Source organism: Silurus meridionalis, chromosome 2 (assembly GCF_014805685.1).
Source record: "Silurus meridionalis isolate SWU-2019-XX chromosome 2, ASM1480568v1, whole genome shotgun sequence".
In the NCBI taxonomy this organism is placed as follows: domain Eukaryota; kingdom Metazoa; phylum Chordata; class Actinopteri; order Siluriformes; family Siluridae; genus Silurus; species Silurus meridionalis.
Window position 1 is genome coordinate 23,141,198 of NC_060885.1, and position 22,360 is coordinate 23,163,557.

At 38.1% G+C, this 22,360-nt stretch overlaps 1 protein-coding gene across 1 annotated transcript in view; it reads right to left on the reverse strand.

The window, feature by feature from the left end:
• The window catches only part of plekhh2 (pleckstrin homology domain containing, family H (with MyTH4 domain) member 2), a 35,349-nt gene that overhangs the window by 896 nt on the left and 12,093 nt on the right, over nt 1–22,360 (reverse strand). Inside the window, exons 3-29 of the mRNA XM_046835167.1 lie at nt 18,449–18,511; nt 18,207–18,356; nt 16,193–16,276; nt 15,997–16,078; nt 15,306–15,506; nt 14,414–15,135; nt 14,251–14,326; nt 12,377–12,471; nt 10,374–10,536; nt 10,156–10,292; nt 9,950–10,063; nt 8,856–8,942; nt 8,012–8,170; nt 6,306–6,386; nt 6,061–6,216; nt 4,850–4,958; nt 4,628–4,740; nt 4,365–4,544; nt 3,282–3,379; nt 3,016–3,193; nt 2,771–2,926; nt 1,894–1,991; nt 1,622–1,763; nt 1,384–1,523; nt 1,046–1,175; nt 312–398; nt 79–228 (exon numbers count right to left, since the gene is read on the reverse strand). Coding sequence (XP_046691123.1) covers nt 79–228; nt 312–398; nt 1,046–1,175; nt 1,384–1,523; nt 1,622–1,763; nt 1,894–1,991; nt 2,771–2,926; nt 3,016–3,193; nt 3,282–3,379; nt 4,365–4,544; nt 4,628–4,740; nt 4,850–4,958; nt 6,061–6,216; nt 6,306–6,386; nt 8,012–8,170; nt 8,856–8,942; nt 9,950–10,063; nt 10,156–10,292; nt 10,374–10,536; nt 12,377–12,471; nt 14,251–14,326; nt 14,414–15,135; nt 15,306–15,506; nt 15,997–16,078; nt 16,193–16,276; nt 18,207–18,356; nt 18,449–18,511 — 3,951 coding nt within the window. The remainder of the gene's footprint in view (nt 1–78; nt 229–311; nt 399–1,045; nt 1,176–1,383; nt 1,524–1,621; nt 1,764–1,893; nt 1,992–2,770; nt 2,927–3,015; nt 3,194–3,281; nt 3,380–4,364; nt 4,545–4,627; nt 4,741–4,849; nt 4,959–6,060; nt 6,217–6,305; nt 6,387–8,011; nt 8,171–8,855; nt 8,943–9,949; nt 10,064–10,155; nt 10,293–10,373; nt 10,537–12,376; nt 12,472–14,250; nt 14,327–14,413; nt 15,136–15,305; nt 15,507–15,996; nt 16,079–16,192; nt 16,277–18,206; nt 18,357–18,448; nt 18,512–22,360) is intronic.

The following is a 22,360-nucleotide window of genomic DNA, read 5'->3' on the forward strand; positions in this document are numbered from 1 at the left end:
GGTTTAAACACGTATAAGCAGCTCACATAATGTAAAATTAGTAAAGAATGGAATTCCTACTCTGGTGTTTTTCTTTACCTTGAAAGTGCTCATGGCAAACAAATGCTTATCAGTAGGCTTTTCCTTGGCTGTGTTGCTTCCAGAGCTCTGAGTCACCACCAGCATGAAGTCCTGATGACAACCTCCAAATTTTACAATGTTCTTATGTCGGAAGGAGACTAAAAGTTTCTAAACAGGTGAGAGAAAAAGAGAGAGGAATGACTTATTGATGAAAATCAACAGAAAATGTAAGACCGGTAATAGCCTCTCACCATGGATGTAAAGTCCAACACGCTCAAACCATCCTCATGGACGGCTATCCGCACACGTGTACTTTGCAGTAAAGAGGGGGACTTGGGCTACAGGAAAGGAAATATAGGAAATTTTATAACGATTATATATAATAATATATTTTTCTTTTCTTGCATATAGAGTAAGGAGAAATAAGTACTCAGACACCTTTGTTACTTTGTCATTAGACTCCTTAAATTTGATTTCGCATTTCAAAATTTGATGAAAAGATAATATACACAGACATCACAGAGCTCAAAGGTAATAAACAGAGACACACTGCACAAGAAAAAAAGCCATTCAGTATAGAGTATGTAGTTGTGTGCAAAGGGAGTGTCTGCCAGTATTCAAAGCACAGATGCACCCGATTTGCATTTTGCTGTGTTAAATTTAGTTTGCTGCACTGTATGGACACCTAATAATTTCACTCATAATAATCTCACTTATCCATTCTTCTGGGAAGGAGTTCAGCTAGATGTAGTTGTAAGGATTTGTGCTCAGTCAGCCAAAAGCTGGGCAGATACTGTATGGTGTGTGATGAGGTCTGGCGTGGTCCAATTCATCTCAAAAGTGTTTAATGGAGTTCTTGCAAACCTTGAGCTCTGACCTCAGGAGTCAGACAGAGTGTGCTGTATTTAATGCAGGTTTTTATATAAAAGAGGATGTAAGGGTTTTTTTTGTCACTATGTTAATGAAGAAACAAAAAAGCACGCACCTCGGCTTCAAACAGTTTAGCTCCAAAAAAGGGCCACTTGCGGGCTACGGTTAGATAGATCCGCACGCACTCGGAGGTGCAGCGCCCCCTCAGCGACGCCCAGCGAGCCGAGATCCTCTCACTTAACTGCCTGGTAAAATAATAATAAAGGAAATGGTTATTAGCATGAGTATGCAAAAATGCATTTATGTATTACTTGACTTGAAATAGAAAATACCTAAAATTGTGCCCCAAATTAGTAGAGAACATCATTAAAGTACCCCAGATTACAGGTTTCTTTTATGTGGCTAAATCACATTGCAGTTTTTGGTTACTGTGATGTGGTTAAATGTGTTTACCTTAGCTGCTCCTCTGAGCAGGTTCGTCTGTACTGCTTGGGGTAGAAGCGCTCTAGGACCTGCTTAAGGGTTTGGGAAGATTTAGCTTGTCCAGAGCCAGAACTGACTGGGAATGGACGCTCAAAATCTCCATACTCCACCTGATGTATATCAATGTTACAGTTCAACCATAATTTCCACTAAAAGATGACTAAATGCCACGTATATATCCTTATTTATCACTTAATCTGAAACACACCTGAGCCAGCAGAGCAGACATTTCTAGAGCGAGCTCTTTGTTAACAGGGAAATGACCTGCTGCAATTTCCTCATTTGTCTGATAGGCCAAGAGCAGACGCTCTCTCTCAGTCTCACCTCTCAGCTGCTGAGAGAAGTACAGTCTGAAAAGAAAGTGAAAATATGTGTGCGGTAGAAGGACAGATACTGAGATGGGTGGAGAGTGATACAGAAAGTCGTCATGTTGTGATGTTCTACTGTTATCTCTTTGTTTGAGATGTGGGTTTCATCTACCTGTTTTTGTATGTCAGTTTCACAGTCCTGGTGTTCTCAGATTTGCCTGTGTGTGACTCCTTACAGGCCTGCTCCCATTTAGCTATAATATCACAAATCTGAAGAAAAGGATATAAATATAAGATTACAGAAATAAGCTTTCCACTACCATATAGTGCATTTTGATCATAAGTTTACTCATTAATTTTTTAGGATGTGGACTTGTTCAGACTAGACATTAACATTCATTTTGGATCTGATGACAAGTGGAAAACATCAAATACAAGCATGAACATGTCAAGTGAAACCCTTACCATGGTAATCAAAACCTGAAAATCTTCCTCAATTTATTTATTGTATTTATAAGCACTATTATATAGTACAAGTATATAATGATCCCTTTATTGTGATTTTTGCCTAATGATTTATTAATACACCCAATCCTAGTATTGTACAGTTTAATATTAGGATTAGGGAAACCATGGCTGTTTTTATTTAAATATAATATTGTTTTTTATAATCGCATAGACTTTTTATTCAAATAGATTCTTAGACCTTTATAGGTAAAGATTTGTGTGCCTCTGACATTGAGCATAATAATGTACACTATACTGTACTTCTAATAAAACCTATTCCAGATTCACAGAATATGGCAGATAGAGAAAAAAAATGTGAGTGCCATGTAAATACTTTTAAAATCTTTTATAACTAAATGTTGTACTACCTGCCTCTGTCAACAGTGCACAGGAGTGTGTCTACATTTATCACGGTGTTCAATCATAACTAGTCACTGGAGACACAAAAATGGCAGACATAAAAGATTATCTAGTTCACCCAATATGGGCGTTAATCCCAGATCTGAATTAGGCCTATAAGTGAATTAGTAAAACCATCTGACCATCAGACTGCCCTGTAGATAGTGTTCGATGTTTTGCCCAGTGGGGTCGTCTGAGTATAGGCTAAAACCAGACTGGCCCAACTTCCTCATGCCTGTCTCTTGGTTTAGACGGCTCTGGAACTCCTCTACTGTGGTGGAGGCATCGAAACCAACAACCTACCAATCAAAGACATTTAATTAGACACGGATAAAAAAAATCTGATATTTTTCCACCATTTATTGATTGTATTTCCCTTCTTGTAGACCTGATAAGTGTTGTTGAGAAAGTGCACGGGCACACTGAATGGCAGCGAGTGGTGATAAGGATTCCTCAGTAAGATGGACAGTATCTCCATACGTGAGGGCCGAGCCTGACGCTCACCCTTCTGTTGGGTTCTTTCCATGGAACGTTGGCAGTAGATAGCATACTTCCCCACCTCTGTCCTACAGTCATAGAGGTAGGCAATAAGATTTTTTTTACTTTCAATGTTTACACATCACAAATCGTTTGTGGGTGTGTGTGTATACACACCTGGGGTCAGCATGCTTTTTGAGATGGACTTGGAGAAGCCATAGAATGGGATGCAGTGGCAGGAAGAGTCCCACACACAATGACAGAAACTGCCAGCCCTGTGTTAAACATGTACATGATAACAAAACCAGGCTGTAACCTGCACTGAGAGTCAATACAAAACACTTCCCCTAGTGGATGTATCTTATATTGAAGCGCTTTACATATATGAGTAGAACCTGTAAACAAAGCACCTGTCTCCTCCCAGCTGAGTCACTACTACAAATTCAGATTTGGAACAACTATGAGTCATCAAAAAGGAAGCAAAAACAGGCAAATGTGACTCAATTAAACTGCTATTCAACCAGGAAATCATTTTAATCACAAAAAAAATTATTACAAATATACAAATTTTAAATTTTAAGGAAATGATTGCCTGTTGTTTGTTGTTGCTGTTTGTTTTTTATTATTATTATTTTTATTATGTATAAAACCACCAACATTTATTCAAGTATAATTAATAAACCTCTCACACCAGTTCATACCCGATCGTTCCGTTTAAAGACACTGGTAAACTGAACATGTGCTTTGACGACACACCGATAAAAACATAGGGGAGATTATTTAGGAATCCAGTGTGTTGGTGTTTGGGCATGTTGGACCTAAAGTAAAAGATGGCTGATAACGAAGCTAAAGCAGCTCTTGAAAGGGAGTGGGAAAATACCATTGTGGCTTTTCACAAAATGGTGGTATGCCTGGAGGTGGAACATGCTCATAAACAGCAGCAAAATATGAGCAAGTGGGAAAATCTAGTGCAAGCTAGTAGTCCTGTAGGCATACATTATTAATGTACTCAAACACTACCTGGATGTTCCTCTTCAAATAAGGGCTGGTTATTAATTTGAATACACCTTTGACACACCTTTTGAAAGCTATGTATGTAAATATAATATGAGTAGACAAAGCATTCATATGTGCAGTCCAAAACTTGACTTTTTTCATCATAAATGCCAAAGAGCTCGAATGATCTTAGTTTGGCCCTCAGAGATTATTTTGATTATTATTTTTGATTACCTGTAATTTGATATAAGTGCTACCTCTCACCTGCAGTGGGCCTGGCTGGCCATGAGGCTGCCTCCTGCGTGTTTGTTTGATGAGCTGGCAGTAGATCTCGTTCTGCAGCTCTGAGTGCGTGAGACACACCTGCAGGGCACACTGTGCCAGGGTCACGTGGTAGTCGATGGCAGGAGTGTCTATGGCTACGTTAATAAAGAGCTGACATGTCTGCAGTACAGGGATGGTGTTAGTGTAACACGTTAGACAAAGTTAATCTAAAAACAAACACAACACATAGAAGTGCTTATGACCTTAAAAAGCTTGATGGCTTCTGTCTGTAAGGCCTGTGAGGGTAGAGTGGTGAGAGGGGTGGTTAGGGCTTCCTTGCTGAAGCACAACATGGGATGCCTCCACACTTGAGATCCTGAGGAAGAAAATGAAACCTGAGCAACAATAAGGCTGCCTGACTGTTTTCTACAAACATACATACACAAACAGTCAACTGGTTATATAGGATAATTTAAACCGTGTACCTGAGTCACCGTTAACATTGAGCAATTTGTCAACCTGCTGCTCAAACTCAGTTCCCACCTGTCCTTTGTTGGTGCCCGCTGCCACAGACAAGTGGTACAGCCATGCTGCCTGCAGTATAAAAAATTGCTAGTTATCTTCTTTGGAAAAACAGCTGTTGCCTGCAGGATGAATTGCAATTACAATGAAAACACTGCCAAGTCATTATCTTCCCCGAGGCCAACCCAGAGCTTCATCGCTAACAATGGTGCTCATTACAGAGACATAATTGTAATCAGTAATGTGAATCCAAAAAACGTACAATACTATTGCACAGTAAGGTTGTGAATGACTCACATGCATATATAAACAAATGTGTTGCCCAAAAATAACTCTTAAAAGGCAAACCGTTGTTCATGTTCATAGCATTGAAAATATCACGTAATTCAAGTACATATAGTATATACCATATTTTCCGGACTATAAGCCGCTACTTTTTCCCCACACTTTGAACCTTAAAACAAGGTTGGCTTGAACAACGAAGCGGCTAATATAAGAATTTTTCCTGGGTTTTAAACGGTTTTACAAACTTCAAGCCAAAAACCTGAACCCCATAACATTAGACCAATGAAATTGCAGAACGGGTTCAGGTGAACCAATGAAACTCTTTATATTAAATCAGGTGCGCTCCCACTGAATCGGACCGCACCACATCATAAATATGGATGAGGTTCCTCTGAGGTTTGACCTGCCGCTCACTCGGACTGTCTACAGGAAATGCGAATCATTCGTCACGCTGAAAACAACTGGGCATGAAAAAACGCACTTCACCTGTGTTCTGAGCTGCACGGCATCGGGAGAAAAGCTTCACCGATGGTGATTTTTAAACGCACGACGATGCGAAAAGAAGAACTCCAGAGAGAAATTGTTGTGAAAGGAAGGAGGAAGAAGGTGAACAATGACTTTCTTGATAGGCTACTGTTTAGATACAAGCCGTGTAACAGTCACTGTCTTTTGTTAAAGCCTGTGTAAAGTTCATTAGTTTCAATGTAAGAAATAAGCTTATAAACAGGTGCGGCTTATTTATGTTCAAAATAAAAATCTTTGTCAAATTCAGTGGGTGCGGCTTATATTTGGGTGCGCTTAATAGTCCGGAAATTACGGTAATAAAACTTGGCTGATATAAAAAACTAGAGATTTTTATTATCATCTAAGTAATACCTCCTGCGCTTACCTTCTCGTGTGAGAAATCTACATGCAGGTAAGTGGGGCTCTGGTTCTGGGTCTGAATGGAGATGGTGAACTGAGCAGACTGTCCACTTTTACTGTCCTCATCAGAGTTCACTTCTTTAATGTGTGCCCCTGCTAGCCTGATCTGGCCTAGGGGAAACTGAGGGAAATAACGCATGACATGCACGAGTACATCCACACACACATTCACAGAGTGCAACAGTTGTCATGAGATTGACTGTACTATACCTTGTCCTCTTGGCACCTGAAGTAGTACAATGTCTTTCCAATAAGCGCACACCACACACGCTTGGAATAATCATGCTTCTTCTGAAAGAGACAAACATGTACAGAGGAGCCAACATTGTTAAAAAGAAAATTTAAGTAGGCAAAGAGAAAACCCACATTTAAGCAGTAGTGTAAAGTATTTACTTTGTTTCTTTACTTAAGTAAAGTATCAAAGATATAGGTATTTATACTACATACTATGATACTACTGTTATGATTCAATAGATGTATATTTTTACTTGGACAATACTTTTAATGGACAATGAACGTTACTAATTACATTTTGCACCTCTGTTGAAGATGTCATTAAGGCTCAACACTCCCCTACCCACGTCTGCTGACTTTTTAGCATCGCTGGCTTCATTTTCCGTTCAAAAAAAGAGCTTGAATAAAGTCCTAACACTTTGAGAACCAGCTTGTGATAAAGTTGAACGAAAGTTTTGCCCTTCTCTGAGATTAAGAGCTGAAATTATTTACTCTTATTTTATTTGTCCATTGAATCCTACTGGTGCTTCTACTTTGTGACATGATACTACTTTGTGACTACTTTGTCTTTCTTTTGACCTTTGAGCTTTGTATCATTCTGGCATGTTGAAGAAGCTGGTGTGTTGATTTTGGTTAATGCATTGTCGAAGTGTACAATTTGATTTGTATTTTTTGGAAAGAAAACCTCAAATCAACTGTTTAGCTTTTCACTAACGTGTTTTGGTGTTGAGGACTAGTCCATCTTTGGGTCTACGTTCAATATGAGTCAAATACTGAAGTAGTTTTCAAATCAAATACTTTAAGACTTTTACTCAAGTCATATTGGAAATAGTGATGAACTTTTAATGGAGTTAGTTATGCAATAAGGTATCTGTTCTTTTACTTAAGTATGATTTTCAGTTATACACCTTTACAAAAATCTTTTTCAGTTATTAGATGTAACAGCTGATAATTTACTGGACTCAGATGTGTTTGGATCAATACACAACCTGCAAAGAGTTTATTTGACTTTAAACAATGCGACACACTGACAAACTGCATTCGTTTTATTCATCATTCGGTCATTTTATTCCTTACGAGTAATATACTGAAAATACTTATCAGAGGAAATAGTGCGTAAGCTAGCACTATCAATACATTTCATCAGAGTGACACTCTGGTTGTAAAACGAAAACAACCTATAGTATGTATATGGAATTTGTGCAATTTCTCCCCTGCCCTATTTACTGTGCATGTTAAAAATACTAAATGCTAACTGGGAGGTGTAACACGAAGCTAAATGTATACGATGGAACAGCATATACAAGTATATATATTTCTGTCTTGTACACTTAACAGTAAATGCACTGTTTCAGTATTCTATCCCATGTGTTGATGCAATCTGCACTGTACTTCACAGACTAGCATATTTTTTATTCCTGAGTACCTGATATATAATATGGATACCTCTTGACAAATCTGCATTACATATATAACCTTAAATACTTGGGTTAGAAACGGATGTATTTCTTATCAGCAATTTACTCCTTTTTTCTTTTGGATTAATTAATTTCTGTTTCTGATACATGAGAGATTTACTAAATCTCAAATGTTAACAATTTATCATGTGGTCACTGCAAATAGCATATGCTGCTTGCTTTAGAGAATTGGTGAAGCATGGACAAGGTCAGAAATTGCAAAACCTTAGTCAGATGTCCTTTCATGGTTGGGCGAATATTGGGTTGGGTGAACAGAGGACTGGCTGCTTTGACTTTCTGCACACACTGCAGGACCGTCAGCCACTCCTCTAGCAGGTTAGGAGAATCCGCTTTTAGATTAAATGCATGTTTTCCTGTCACCACCTGAGGACAAGAACATTATTACAAGAACAAGCTTTTTATTGAGACAAGTAAACACTCACAGATACTAGGCTAATCTCTGATTAATAGCACATCTATATATTAATTCATGTTATTCAGCATATATGGATAAATGCATTGCATGTATATGGTATACATTGAGGTAAAAGACAATGGTGGTATCTGATATTAATATCAGTGTCTGTTTAGTGAAAATATTCAGATCTGTTTATATATTGTTATTTAAACCGGGAAGTAGGTGTGGTGTATAAGAATTCTTTTTTTTTACTATGCCCTGGAAAGTATTTTTTATTGAATGTATCTTTTTTTATTTATTAATTATTATTTTCTGCCAATGAGATCAGCAAAGACAATAAAACAATACTGCAATTCTGAAATGCTCATCTTTTTCCCCTTATAAAATACTATACAAAAGAAGAAAAGCATCTACATTTTCTAATGCGTAAACATTTTGGGCAATAGGTTTGAAGTCAGTGCAGTTTTTTAGTTTTTGGTTGCAATTTAAGTCCTTAAGTGAAGGACTTCATACTTTCTAAATATCTTGCAATACTCCTGGACACATCGTCTTTTTCATAATATATTCGTGCACAGAGCATACACACACACACACACACACACACACACACACACACACACACACACACACACACACAAACACGCCCAATACCTGAAGTATTTGTTTGCCCTCCCCACGGGAAATAGTGCTAGAAGCAGTGAGTTCAATCTGGCCTTGAGGTTTACGGATGACGTCACTCTATGGAAAAGGAAAACGATGGGTTTTAAGATTTATTAACACACATTCCATCTACTATGAAATCCCTGGTTGCATCATGAACCTATTCAAATTTACACCCACTGTTACAGTGGTGCCAAGATGTTTGTGAACAGATTCAAATTCAGTATTTCTTGATCAATTCGACCTGCATTGTGATCAGAGTTTCATTTAAGTTCAACCTATTTTTTATTTGTATTTGTTGAGTTTAAGAATTAAAAATTATAACTGTTGGAAAAATCCTTGAATATAAATACGAGTGAAATTCAATCAGTGGACCAACTCATTAAAAAAAATTTGGCACATCATTAAATAAAAAATACAACAAAGGACACCCAGAACTGTTGAACAGCTAGAATCCTGTATCAGACACATATGGAAGAACATTCCTCTTCCAAAAGGTCAGCAACTTGTCTCCTCAGGTCCCAGATGTTTACAGACTGAAGAATTTAAAGCAGTAAACCAAGTCAGGTGTTGCCAAGAAATTAAACCTGCATCTTCAATATTAAGGTTTCACCTTCATTACACAGATTTGTAAAAGTCTGCCATGTCAATAATATTAATGGAAACCTCAGAAAAAAAAGGCTCACCAACCTGGGAAGGGTTACAAAAACATTTCTGAAAAGTTAATCACTGAATTGAAGAAGATTGAGAAGGTATTTTCTCCAACCTGTTTAGCAGGATTGATCAGCAATTACCACAAACATTCTATTAAGTTATTGCTGTTTAAAGCGGTCACATCAGTTACTGAAACTACAGAAAAACATGTCTTCCTGACAGTGATATCTAATGGACAAATTTTGCTCAATAAATAATTGCAAAATCTATAATATTTACGTCATTTCTTTTATTGGAGTTGATCTAATTTTGGAGCTTATATGATGATCTGATCATATTTGAGGTCAGATTCATGTAGAAATACAGAAGATTGTAAAGGTAGCAAAAACTTTCAGGTGGCATTGTTTTTAGTTCATTTACAAGAAACTGACCGGTGACTTGTAGTACATTAGTTCTCCATCTTTCAGGACAAACCAGTGGCGTTTCCAGGTCTTCTTCCATGTCTTGACCATCTTAAACAGGTAACCAGACTTTTCCATCGGCTCCTGGACCAAGAAATTATTTCTTGAATGTTTAAGTGTGATTAAATGGGAATGAGCTTTGTGTGTGTGTGCGTGTGTGTGTGTGTGTGTCATACACTCTTGCCACTGTCACTGTTGAAAGAGCCGGTCTTTTGCAGTTTGCTCTCTGGTTCAAAGCACTCTGTGTCTATAGAATAAGCATCAGGAGGAATAGCGTAGTCACTTTCGGACGCCATGGAGGACAGAGACACGGCTGAAAGGCAGACATTAGAAATTTTCCAGGGAACACGTGTGAAGGAATATTTGGGGATGAGAGCACTTTGTGTGCGTCTACCTCTCCTGAGTGTGCTTTCCTGGCTTTTGGTACAGTTGGAACTGGAGGTACGCAAATCACTCTCTTCTTCACCTGAGACTGAATGACACTCCTCCTCACCATCCTCTTCTTCGGAGGTGGATGACTCCTCAGATAACTGACTGCTGCTAAGCAACGCCACCCTCTACAGGAAGAAAAACAGTGAAACGCCACACCCAGGTCTGTGGCAACTGCTTTATAGCAGTTACTATACTATACTATACTATACTGCCCTCCTGTGGTCAAACTGTAAACTGATTTAAGAGGGATAGCAGTTGCAACAAATACATGACAGAAAAAAAAAAGAGCCAGCATACTATTGTAACAAATCTATTATTATTATTATTACTTATTGACAAGCATAGAGGGTTAAAAGAGCAAATTCCTTTGTAATAATAATACTAATACATTTTATTTATAGGTGCCTTTTTCAAAACCCAAGGACATTGCAATAAGTTATTAATACCTTTATTAGAATGATTTAAGTGAGCTTGAGACCACTTTATGGCAGAAAACTGTGGAGCGGAAAATAGGTAATTGCTCATAACCCATTGTACATACAATGCAATACATATATAAATATATATATTACATTATGTTTACAGCATAAATAAAAAAAAAATAATCAAGGTTCCATTTATCCTTGTATCCTTGAAAGTGATTTCGGAACCAGATTTATCAGTATAACAAATTTTGTTGGATGAAAATCAGGTTGGCTGACCCTACGCTCTGACCCCAGCTTCTAAACAAGTTGGGATATGCAAAGAAAATAATTTCACTGTGCTGTAATGTATATGTGATAAATAAAGGCTGTTCTATTACTTAGCTAATCCACCAAGTTGCATATTTGTTTGGACAATAGGAGGGTATCAAAAGGTATCTGCAAGAGTAAAAGGGAGAGTTTATAGGACTGTGGTGAGACCACAGATTGAGATGGTTTGGACATGTACAGAGGAGGGACATGGGGTATATCGGTAGGAGAATGCTGAAAATGGAGCCGGGAGGGAGGAAAAGAGAAAGACCAAGGAGGCGGTTTATGAATGTGGTGAGAGAAGACATGCAGGTAGTTGGTTTAAAAGAGGCAGATGTAGAGGACAGGGGGGTATGGAGACGGATGATCCCCTTGTGGCGATCCCTAATGGGAGAAGCCTAAAGAAGAAAAAGAAGCAGAAGAAGAAGAAGAAGAAGAAGACGGAGGAGATACATGCAAACAGTTAGAACTCCACACACAAACTCACTGAGGAAAACTGTGGAAAAGCAAAGCAAAGCCACTCACTGTACCATGCTCGGAAAACTCAGTCACCAGACTTGGAATTCCAATCACGCATTGGACGACTTGGAGAACATAAATGTTACCTAGTGTTTGAAAACCAGTGGTGGACAAAGTACACAAACCATGTACTTGACTTAAAGTGCTTAAGTATTTGCTTTTAAATGTCCAAAGTACTATGATTTGTTATGGTTATAATGGTCCTATTATCATTGTTGGTCACAAGACTCTTTATTAATCAACTCAGTTTATGTGAAAAGTTACTGTTACTCTCAGCACAACAATCTATTAATAGAATGATATTAATGGGTCAAACACTGACTGATATCTATTACAATTATCACAAGCCCAAAAGCTTCCTTATTCCTCTCAAAATGTTTTGCTGCAAAATATTTTTATTAAATAAAAATAAAGAAATAAATATAACATTGCGCAATCTTTAGACTCTTGATTTATTTACCATGCCTATGTTTAATATGTGGAGTTGGGGTCAGTTTTGGACCCACTGCCTAAAACTATGATTTTTCCCTAGTAGCATAGCCTGTCATTAAAAAACAACATAAATAAATATATAAATAAATATTCCTGAGTGCTAAAGAATACTGAGATTCTGTTTTATTTCTGATTTCTGTTCCTTCATTTCTAAACCATGATATGGCATTCACTTTTCCTGTTGAAGTCAAGATGAGCTTGTCCTGATAAAATGAATACCTACCCCTTTGAAAGTGGTGTAGACCGGTGTGTTCATGTTTCTGTAGATGAGAGATGTGTACAGCATGAAGGCAGGGTATGAGGACGGTTGGGAGGAGTCTGAATAAAGAGCACAAGACTGACATGAGTTTTAGCACAAGAAGAAGAAACTGGACAGCGATTTTACTCCTGGAAATATCCAGAATTTAACCTTTCTGTGATGGACTGCTAATTCTTATTTTTATTTATCGTCTTCTTTCGGTTTCTCCCATCAGGGGTCGCCACAGTGGATCATATGTTTTAAAAAAGAAAAAAAAAAAAAAAAAAAAAAAAAAAGAAAAATGGTCATTTTGAATTTGATGGCTGAAACAGGTCTCAAAAAAGTTGGGACAGGGCCATGTTCCAGTGAGGGTAGCAGCGTTTCTGGATCATGTGTGCCTTCTTTTGTGCATGATAGAGATTTAACATCCATTTGTGGATGACATGGCAAACTGTTTTAAATGCAGTGCCGCCTGAGGGCCCGAAGATCCCGAGCAGAGATTTCTTCAGGTTCTTTAAAACTTTTGATGATATTATGTACCGTAATTTCGGACTATAAAGCGCATATATAAGCCGCACCCACTGAATTTTAGAAATATTTTTATTTTTAACATAAATAAGCCGCACCTGTCTCTAAGACATTGTCTACACTAATGTACTTTACACAGGCTTTAATAAAAGACATGTTACACACGGTGTAACGGGTGAAATATGTTGCGCTTCCTTTAGGAGCATAGCGGTATTTTGGGAATAGCATGCCACTCATTTTTTCCGCTATTACTGCATGTGTGGAGACCGAGGAATATGTCCTTTTTATTTTCTGAATTTCTTTGACTAACCCGTAACACTGTTGCCAAGAAAAATGAAAAAGCTTAAGTTTTGGAAACCTGTCTGTGCTTATATGATTTCTGTTGCAAATGGAGTTAGTGAGCTCTCCCTTCACCCTGACTCAACGCGCTACAACGGCTTGTATCTAAACAGTAGCAGACCAAGTAAGTCATTGTTCACTGTGTTCCTCCTTCCTTTTACAAATATTTCTCTCAGGAGTTTATCTTTTAGCATCGTCGTGCGTTAAAAATCACCCGATGGTGAAGTTTTTTCTCCCGATGCCGTGCAGCTCAGAACACAGGTGAGGTGCGTTTTTTTCGTTTCCGTTCGGAAATTTCATTGGTCTAATGTTATGGGGTTCAGTTTTTTGGCTTGAAGTTTGTGAAACCGGAAAAAACCCAGGAAAAATCCATAAATTAGCCGCTTCGTTGTTTAAGCCGCGGGATTCAAAATGTGGGAAAAAAGTAGTGGCTTATAGTCTAAAAAATACGGTATGTAAATAATGAGATATTTAACAGTTTTGCAATCTGATGTTGAGAAACATTATTCTGAATTTGTTTCATAATTTGTAGACATAGTCATTTATAGATTGGTGAAGCTCTGCCCATATTTACTTCTCTAAGATCCACTATTTATACCTAATTATCTTACTGACCTGTTACCAATTAACCTTATTAGTTGCAAAATGTTTCCTCAACTGTTTCATTTTAATAACACTTACGTTTTCTAGACTTTTGTTGCCCCGTCCCAACATTTTTGAGACGTGCCATCACATTCAAAATGACCTCAGTTTTTTCTTAAAATTATAAATTTCCTCAGTTTAAACATCTGTTTTCTGTGTTCTATTGTAAATAAATATACGGGTTCATGAGATTTGCAAATCATTTCATTCTGTTATTATTCACATTTTACACAGCGTCTCAACTTTTTTGGGAATTGGGATTGTACAAATGTAAGAGGAGAATAATAAGATATGTGAGGAATAATACAAATTATTTGTTTGCTTTTCAAGATTACAATTTGAAAGTTTACCTTTATTTGCAACATCTGTGCATGATGTTTCTGAAAGTCGAATTCCAGATTTAGCCACAGCATATATTCTGCTTTCCTAAAGACAGTATAAAAAAAAAAAAAAAAACAGTGTTAAATAAATGTGAAGAAACAGATCAGCAAAGCGTATGGAATGTGTACTAACCCAGGAGGGGAACCTGTGCAGTGGGGGAGTGGGTGGCTTGTTCCCTGGTAAAGGTACAACTGCATCACTCGACTCTGGCACATCTGCTGGGGCTTTAGATGCCTCTTCAGGAGGTATCATACCCTCACTGGTCTCCATCTGCTGTTCCTCGTTCAAATCAGTCTCCTGTGGTTTTAATGGCCGTAGCATACTGATGGCATTTCGGGTTCTCCCATGGACTGTTTCACTAACCACTGAAGGCTGGCTTAGGTGCTTCTTGGCTAATGCAACGCTAACACTAAAGGCACTGGGGCTGCGTAGGCGGGGCTGCTTGGGTGAGGCAGGTGTATCATGGGCATCCTGGGATGGCGTGGGCCGTTTCGGTGTCAGAACTGGGCTGGGAGTATTGGCTTCACTAGAGGAGGATGAAGAATTTAAACGTTGCATGCGAAACTGCTTGTTCAGCTCGTCCGAGGAGCCATCCTCAATGTCAGCCCTGTCCTTGCTGGCTTTGTCCTCTACAGCATCTGATCCAGCAAGTTTAAATGAAAATATACTACTAATGGGCTGCTGTAGGTCGGTGTCTTCTACGCTGGTAAGATTGGGTTCTCTAGGTTCTGATTTATCCCCAGTGCTGTGAGACTGGGGGTTCCCTGTAGATTCACAATCCTTCTCTTGCTCAGACTCCATTCTAGGGCTGGGACTAATAGCATCAGCCTCTGAATTGTGCTTATTCTCATCATCTGTTGAGAAATAAATAGGAAATCAAGGTTGAAATGAGGAGCTTCGAGTTACCCAAAATCACAGATGGAGATTAGGTATTGACAAAGAACAACTCTGCATTAGTTAGAAAGCATTTTTTAAATGCAAGTTTTAAAGATGTATTATATAAATATATTAGGATCTGCCTGACCAGCTGAGAACCTCCTGCACTCGGTGTGTGTGTGGGTCGTACACACACTGCCCGTGCTCTTCTGATTTGGAATGTGGCCTGTCCGCACCTGAGGACTCTTCCCTTGGACATGAAAGCAGCCAAAGGTCAGGCTACTGAGCCGCTGGGCCTGTCCAGGTTTAGCATGATCTGACCCTCTGGGTCCTGTGGCCTGTTCCAGGACTGAGACACAATATATCCAGTTAAGTTAGAGGTTCTAATTGAAGCTGCAAGTACAGATTGTCCCTGGGTTACGATGGTCTGACTTATTCAATCTTACAATGATGATAGCGAGACAACAAAATCTTTAGAAATAAAAATTAAGTTTTGCATGGAAAGCAAACGTAGCAGCATATGCTCCGCCCTCCACTCGCGATCCGCCACTTGTCCACGCACCCACTGCCTCATACATATATAAAGGGGGTGTCACTTAAAAATAAATGTACATTTCTCTGGTTAAGGGTGTATGCCAAAAATTTTATTTTATTTTATGGCTAAATTATGTACTGTAATATAATACATTAACAACCTACAGTATACTACCCCATACTGATCACCATTCTGTAAGACTCCTGGGACAGCTAGGCCATGTCTATACTTATGATATTTTCAAGTTACGATGGGGACATCTGTACGCATCTTCCACGTAATAATTGGGTAATAGTAATAGTACCTTGAATTTGTCTCTTCAGTTCCAGTATCTCAGATTCTTGCTGTTGGTTTGTTTCCTTCAAGAAGCCGTTTTCTACTTCAAACTGTATGCACGAGAAAGGCAGGTATGATAATAATAAAAAAAGAAAAAAAAGGAAATTCACATACAAGCAAACACACACACATGTATACTATTACACTTATGCATGTAGACAAACCTCATTTAACTTCCGTAGCACCCACTCCTTTATCTTTGCTGCTTTCTCCTCTACAACCTTGGCATCTTGCATTCGGCCCTGTTTCTGTAGAGATGGTGGATATGATATAATTGCACAAATATTAGTCATTTGCCTTTTTTATATTTTAAACATGAGTATTAATGATTAAAAAGCCAGTGCCCTTGTGCACAATGTGAGGTCTTTTAAAAGAAACAAGAAAAAAGACCAATTGAGTGTGAACGAGTGTTTATTAGAGATGTGCATCTCCAGAACTGAGGCAGATTTGATTTGCAATTTGATGCATAGCCAACAATATGATAAATATAATGCAGCTACCGATGTAATATGATACGATTCACCCTATTACGATGCAAGGAAAAAGTATGGTGCTATGCAATTCAATATGGTACATAGTTCATTTTTATTTCTTTGGATCAGACAGACAGCAAATCATCAAAAATGCAGCTCTACCTCTGCCATGTTAATCTATAGTCTAGACTCACAGGACACGCATCGGTCTCCGGAGTGTTGCCATACTTTATATTCACGTAGCAGCAGTGGTGCTGAGAGAACGCGCTTGAGAAACAGTTTAGCAACGAGAAATCAATCCGCATATCAAATATTGGTCACTTTTTCTAAATAATAAAAGTATAGCACATCTAATAATAATTACATATAAATAAATAGATTTTTGTTACATATTCACACTTTTTAAAATTAGTACATCACATCGTTAACTTTTAGGCCGATGTACCAATGCGAAGCTGTGAATCTTATCATCCCTGGTGTGCATCATTCCAGTCTCTTTGTTTTAAGAAGTCTGGTGGTGCTACATCTGAAATGGGATTTTCAATAAGTACTGTACATATGGATAGTATAGTAAGATGTTGACAAACTGGTCATATGGTGTACATAAAATTGAACAGGCAGTTTTTGGAGTGAGGTAGATGGATGTTTCGTTTTCCCATTATAAAGCAGCAATTCTTTTCTCGTGAATGAAACTCCAAAATAATTCGCTTTATAATAAGTTTAATCATTATAAGTTGCCTTTTTTTTTTTTATTAAGAGCATTAACTAACTATAAAGTTAGTGCATTCATATTGTACTCCTCATAGTATTGGAACACAAGACTTTTCCAGTCATATGTAGTTCTTCCCCCAAACTGTTACCACAAAGGTGAAGGCACACAATTGTATATATTGTCTTTGAATGTGGTAGCATTAACAATCTCTTTACTTGAACTAGGAGATCCAAACCTGTTCCAGCACCATGGACCTATGCACAAATTCAACTCTATGAAGGTATGCTTTATATGGGTTGAAGTAAAAGATCTTGAGTGACCTGCAATAAAGCTCTGACCTCAACCTTATTAAACACCTTTCAGATGAATGTGAACACTGACTGCACCCCAGGCCTCCTTACCTCACCTACATCCGTACCTGACTTATCCTTGTGGCTGAATGACCATGAATCTCTATAAGCACACTCCAAAATCTAGTGAAACATTTTCCGGGAAAGAGGTTTTTAACAGCAAATGGAAACTAAATGTGGGATGTTCAAAAAGCGCATATGATTCTTATGGCCAGATGTCCACAATCGTTTGTCCATATAATGTATATTTTGACAAATACACTCCTGCTTTTTCCACTCTTATGGTGGCAAGTAGCCACAATAATAGTTCAGTGAGTTTTAACGTGTGGTGTAAGGAAGCACTGCAGTCTAGTTGTCATTATTTCTTATTCCTATTTCTTTAGAAATATAAAATAACTAATTATATTATGATATTTGCAACAAAGGAATCTCAAGAAAAATAGGCTCACACATTGTGATTAATATGCACGTCTACAAATATCAGACATATCACTGCGTAGTTCATGCAAATAGCTTGCTTTCTAACCTTTAACTTGCAATTTTACAAGGGGATGTTTATAAGTTTATGTAAAAAGGCCTAGATATTAGTACATTTTATGCTTAATGGATCCTTGACTGCCTACTGTTTGGATAAAGTACTGACCTGCTCCTCTAGCTGTTGCTCTAGTGACATTATGAGTTCTTCTTTCTCCTGCAGAGCAGCCTGTAGGTCTTGGCAGCGTCTGAAGAGTTTCAGCTCGGATTCACCAGACACCACGTCAGTAGACTTCAGACGCTCCTCCATCCACTGCACCTGAAATGCACATTGGAAACAGCTGATATCAGCTCTGTATTGCATATTTCACAACCATCTCGAGTTCTAGAAAAGTAGTCTAAAACATGTACCTGCTGGTTTGCTTCGTAGGCATTTCGCTCTGCTTCCAAAATCTGTGTCTCCAACTGCTGCATCTGCAAAGCAGCATAACATTATGAAGCACCTCGCTTTCATTATTTCACTATGTGATAATATATTGAGAGCTGTTCAGTTCACTATACTGCTTTCATGGGGATCACTTCCACAATCATTCAATCACACTCATGCACACACTCTTGCACCCAGTCATACACACAGTCATATACTCATTCACTCATGCACACACTCATTTACTCATGCACACACTCATTCACTCATGCACACACTCATTCACCTATGCACACAATCATACACTCATTCCCTCATGCACACACTCATTCCCTCATGCACACACTCATTCCCTCATGCACACACTCATTCCCTCATGCACACACTCATTCCCTCATGCACACACTCATTCCCTCATGCACACAATCATACACTCATGCACACAATCATACACTCATTCCCTCATGCACACAATCATACACTCATGCACACAATCATACACTCATGCACACTATCATACACTCATTCCCTCATGCACACAATCATACACTCATTCCCTCATGCACACACTCATTCCCTCATGCACACACTTATTTACTCTTGTACACAATCATACACTCATGCACTCAGTCATACACTGATGCACACATACACTCATGCACACTCATTTACAGTCATACACTCATGCACTCAGTCATACACTCGTGCACACACTTATACACTCGTGCACACACTCATACACTCGTGCACACACTCATTCCCTCGTGCACACACTCATTCCCTCGTGCACACACTCATTCCCTCGTGCACACACTCATTCACTCAAGCACTCAGTCATACACTCATGCACACACTCACAATCATGCACTCAATCTTTGACATACACTCATGCCCTCACTCACACACTCATTCATTCACACACACTCATACACTCCCACTTATGCACCCACTCATTCACACACTCATGCACACAATCATTCCCTCATGCACACACTTATTTACTCTTGCACACTCATACACTCATGCACACACTCATTCACTCATGTACACACTCATACACTCTTGCACACTCATACACTCGTGCACACACTCATGCACTCGTGCACACACTCATGCACTCAGTCATACACTCATGCACTCAGTCATACACTCATGCACTCAGTCATACACTCATGCACTCACTCTTTGACATACACTCATTCCCTTACTCACACTCATTCATTCACCCACACTCATACACTCCCACTTATGCACCCACTCATTTACACACTCATGCACACAATCATTAATTTACATTCATTCAACCACATGCATATACTCATTCAACCACACTCATGCACACACACACACACACATTTACACTAATCTGCATGCTCACTCTTGCACATAAATCACTCCCCCCACACACACACACACACACACACACACACACACACACACACACACACACACACACACACATACACACACACACACACACACACACACACACACACACACACACACACACACACACACACACACACACTTATTCACATACTCATACTCACTCATGCAATTTGCCTCTCTCAGTCACCCATACACTCACAATAACATGCATTTACTCACTCACTTACGCACATTCATTTACACAAACATACTCCCTCACGCCCTCATTTACAAATTTGTTCAGCCTGTAAAAATTGCAGAAAACTGCTATAAAAACACAAATGTTGTTATTGTTTCAGGAAAGACTTAAACCCCCACCCTCATACACTTTTCTGGCTGATCATCAATACACCCCATATTACCTACACCATATGACCATAAGTGTGTTGACACCTGACCATCACACCCATATGGGGTTATTCACCATACTACTGTGCCTTAAAGCTGTAAGTGTAAAAATAGTTACAAAATGTCAGGATGTTAATTTTCTATACAAACAAACAAAAAAAAACTTGTGTTCTTGGCACTCTTATTTGCCGTCTTTAATATTAGCGCTTATTAAAGTGATCTAATAAATCACTATAAATATGCCAAGAAATGATTCACTCATATTTCCATAGAGAACATCAAAGATTCGAATACGTATTTGTGACTCAAAATAAATATCCGAGCCAGGAAAGAGACAAAATTGGTGTTTGAAACTTCTAAAAAGGCATCCAAAAAACATAATCACAAACATCTGTTTCTTAATCACTTTACAAGATTGTAGACTATAATTCTGCCACAGTTCATAAAACTTGTTTTAGTTACACAATCATTGTCCTGATCATTGACCAACAGGAAGACCAGTGCCACAAAAATGCACGTTATAGGGAGCTGAAATGCAGCCATTCACACGAGTCTTGCAGAAAGGAATGGAAGAGCAAACATGGCTTTATTTGCCGCAGTTAATTAAATTTCACTTTTCAGCGTCTCTTTTTTAAATGCACACATGCATATTCACATGTAACTCTTTATCTATCAATCTCTCTCTCTCTCTCTCTCTCTCTCTGCTTTTAATTTTCTTAAGAATACTTATTAGTACAACAATGCACAGGTATGTGATCCATTCACAAACTGGTGCTTGACCACACACACACCTCCTCCTATTGTTAATTAATATTGCAATATTTGACTTAGAATTGGCCATTGGATTTCACACCATTGTAGAATATGTAAAAATAAAATAAGAAAAACTGCAATATTTCTTAAGTTCTAGAGGCTTTCTGTCCAATTTCAGCTTCAATCCAATTTTCAGATAATATTTATTGACTAATAGAGGCATTGGTCTGATGAAATATAGCATATGTCCACAAAAATTCTGTGTGTAATACAGAAGATTCTCAAAATCTCAGGTAGAATCAATGTTGAACAAAGTGCACCATTCTTGCACTTAAGTAAAAGTACAAATATCCAGCACATTTTAAATAAGTATTCTCTATTTAAATAGACTTAGACATTAACAAAAGTAAATGTCTAATCTGATCTTTGAGAAAACTATGAAGCTGCTTTGAGACTTTGAGATAATACACATAAAAATGAATTGAACCACATGTTAAATAAGAGAGGTTTCTATTGGTAAAGATACACAATAAAAAGAGTCCTGATTCTGGTGAGAACCTTGGGGTTATGGTTGTGATCTCATGACAATTTCTCATTGAACACAAAATTATGTATTCACTTGAAAATAACAAGGGCCGGCATGTTTTTCTGGAATGCAATGAAGTAAAAACTCATTAAAGTGTAGTGAATTCAAAGTTTTTCAAAGGTCTCCCCCCCCCCCAAAAAAAAAAAAAATCTATGATGAAGTACAGATACTCGTAAAAATGTAGGTCAGTACAGTAATCAAGCAATTTATCACTGTCCCTTATTGTGCAGAGATGTCTTTAGGGCAAAAATGTACTTATATTACTATTACTATACTATATTATATATACTATAATAATGTCCATAATAGGGATGATTATTTCATAAGAATTTGCTGAGCAAAAGGTTCACAATGCAGTGGGCATGTCATAAATAAGTTCAACAGTTACAATTAAGGAAAAATTTTATTTAACAAGGAAATGAAGTTGAATTCCTCCAGAAATGGTAGTTTTTGTTCTTTGTAATTATTTTTTTAGTTATATGTAGTTTCAGTGAACAACAGTGGAAAAAAAACCTGACATCCATTTGACTTAGAGGAAGAGAGTATATTGAAGATGTTAATATACTGTAATGCCAAAGTCAAATTGCCCAGCTCTGATTGCAGGCCATCTCGGCATCAAAACATATAGCTAGAGTACATAATTGCAATGTGCTGTCTTTCGCAGCCTGAAATACACAGGGATACAAAAGGGTAAAGAACAAGTTCTTTGACAAATGATCATGCTAACGACCTCAACGTACAGTTATAGAAGTAGTTGAAAAGCAATATAATTACAGTCTAT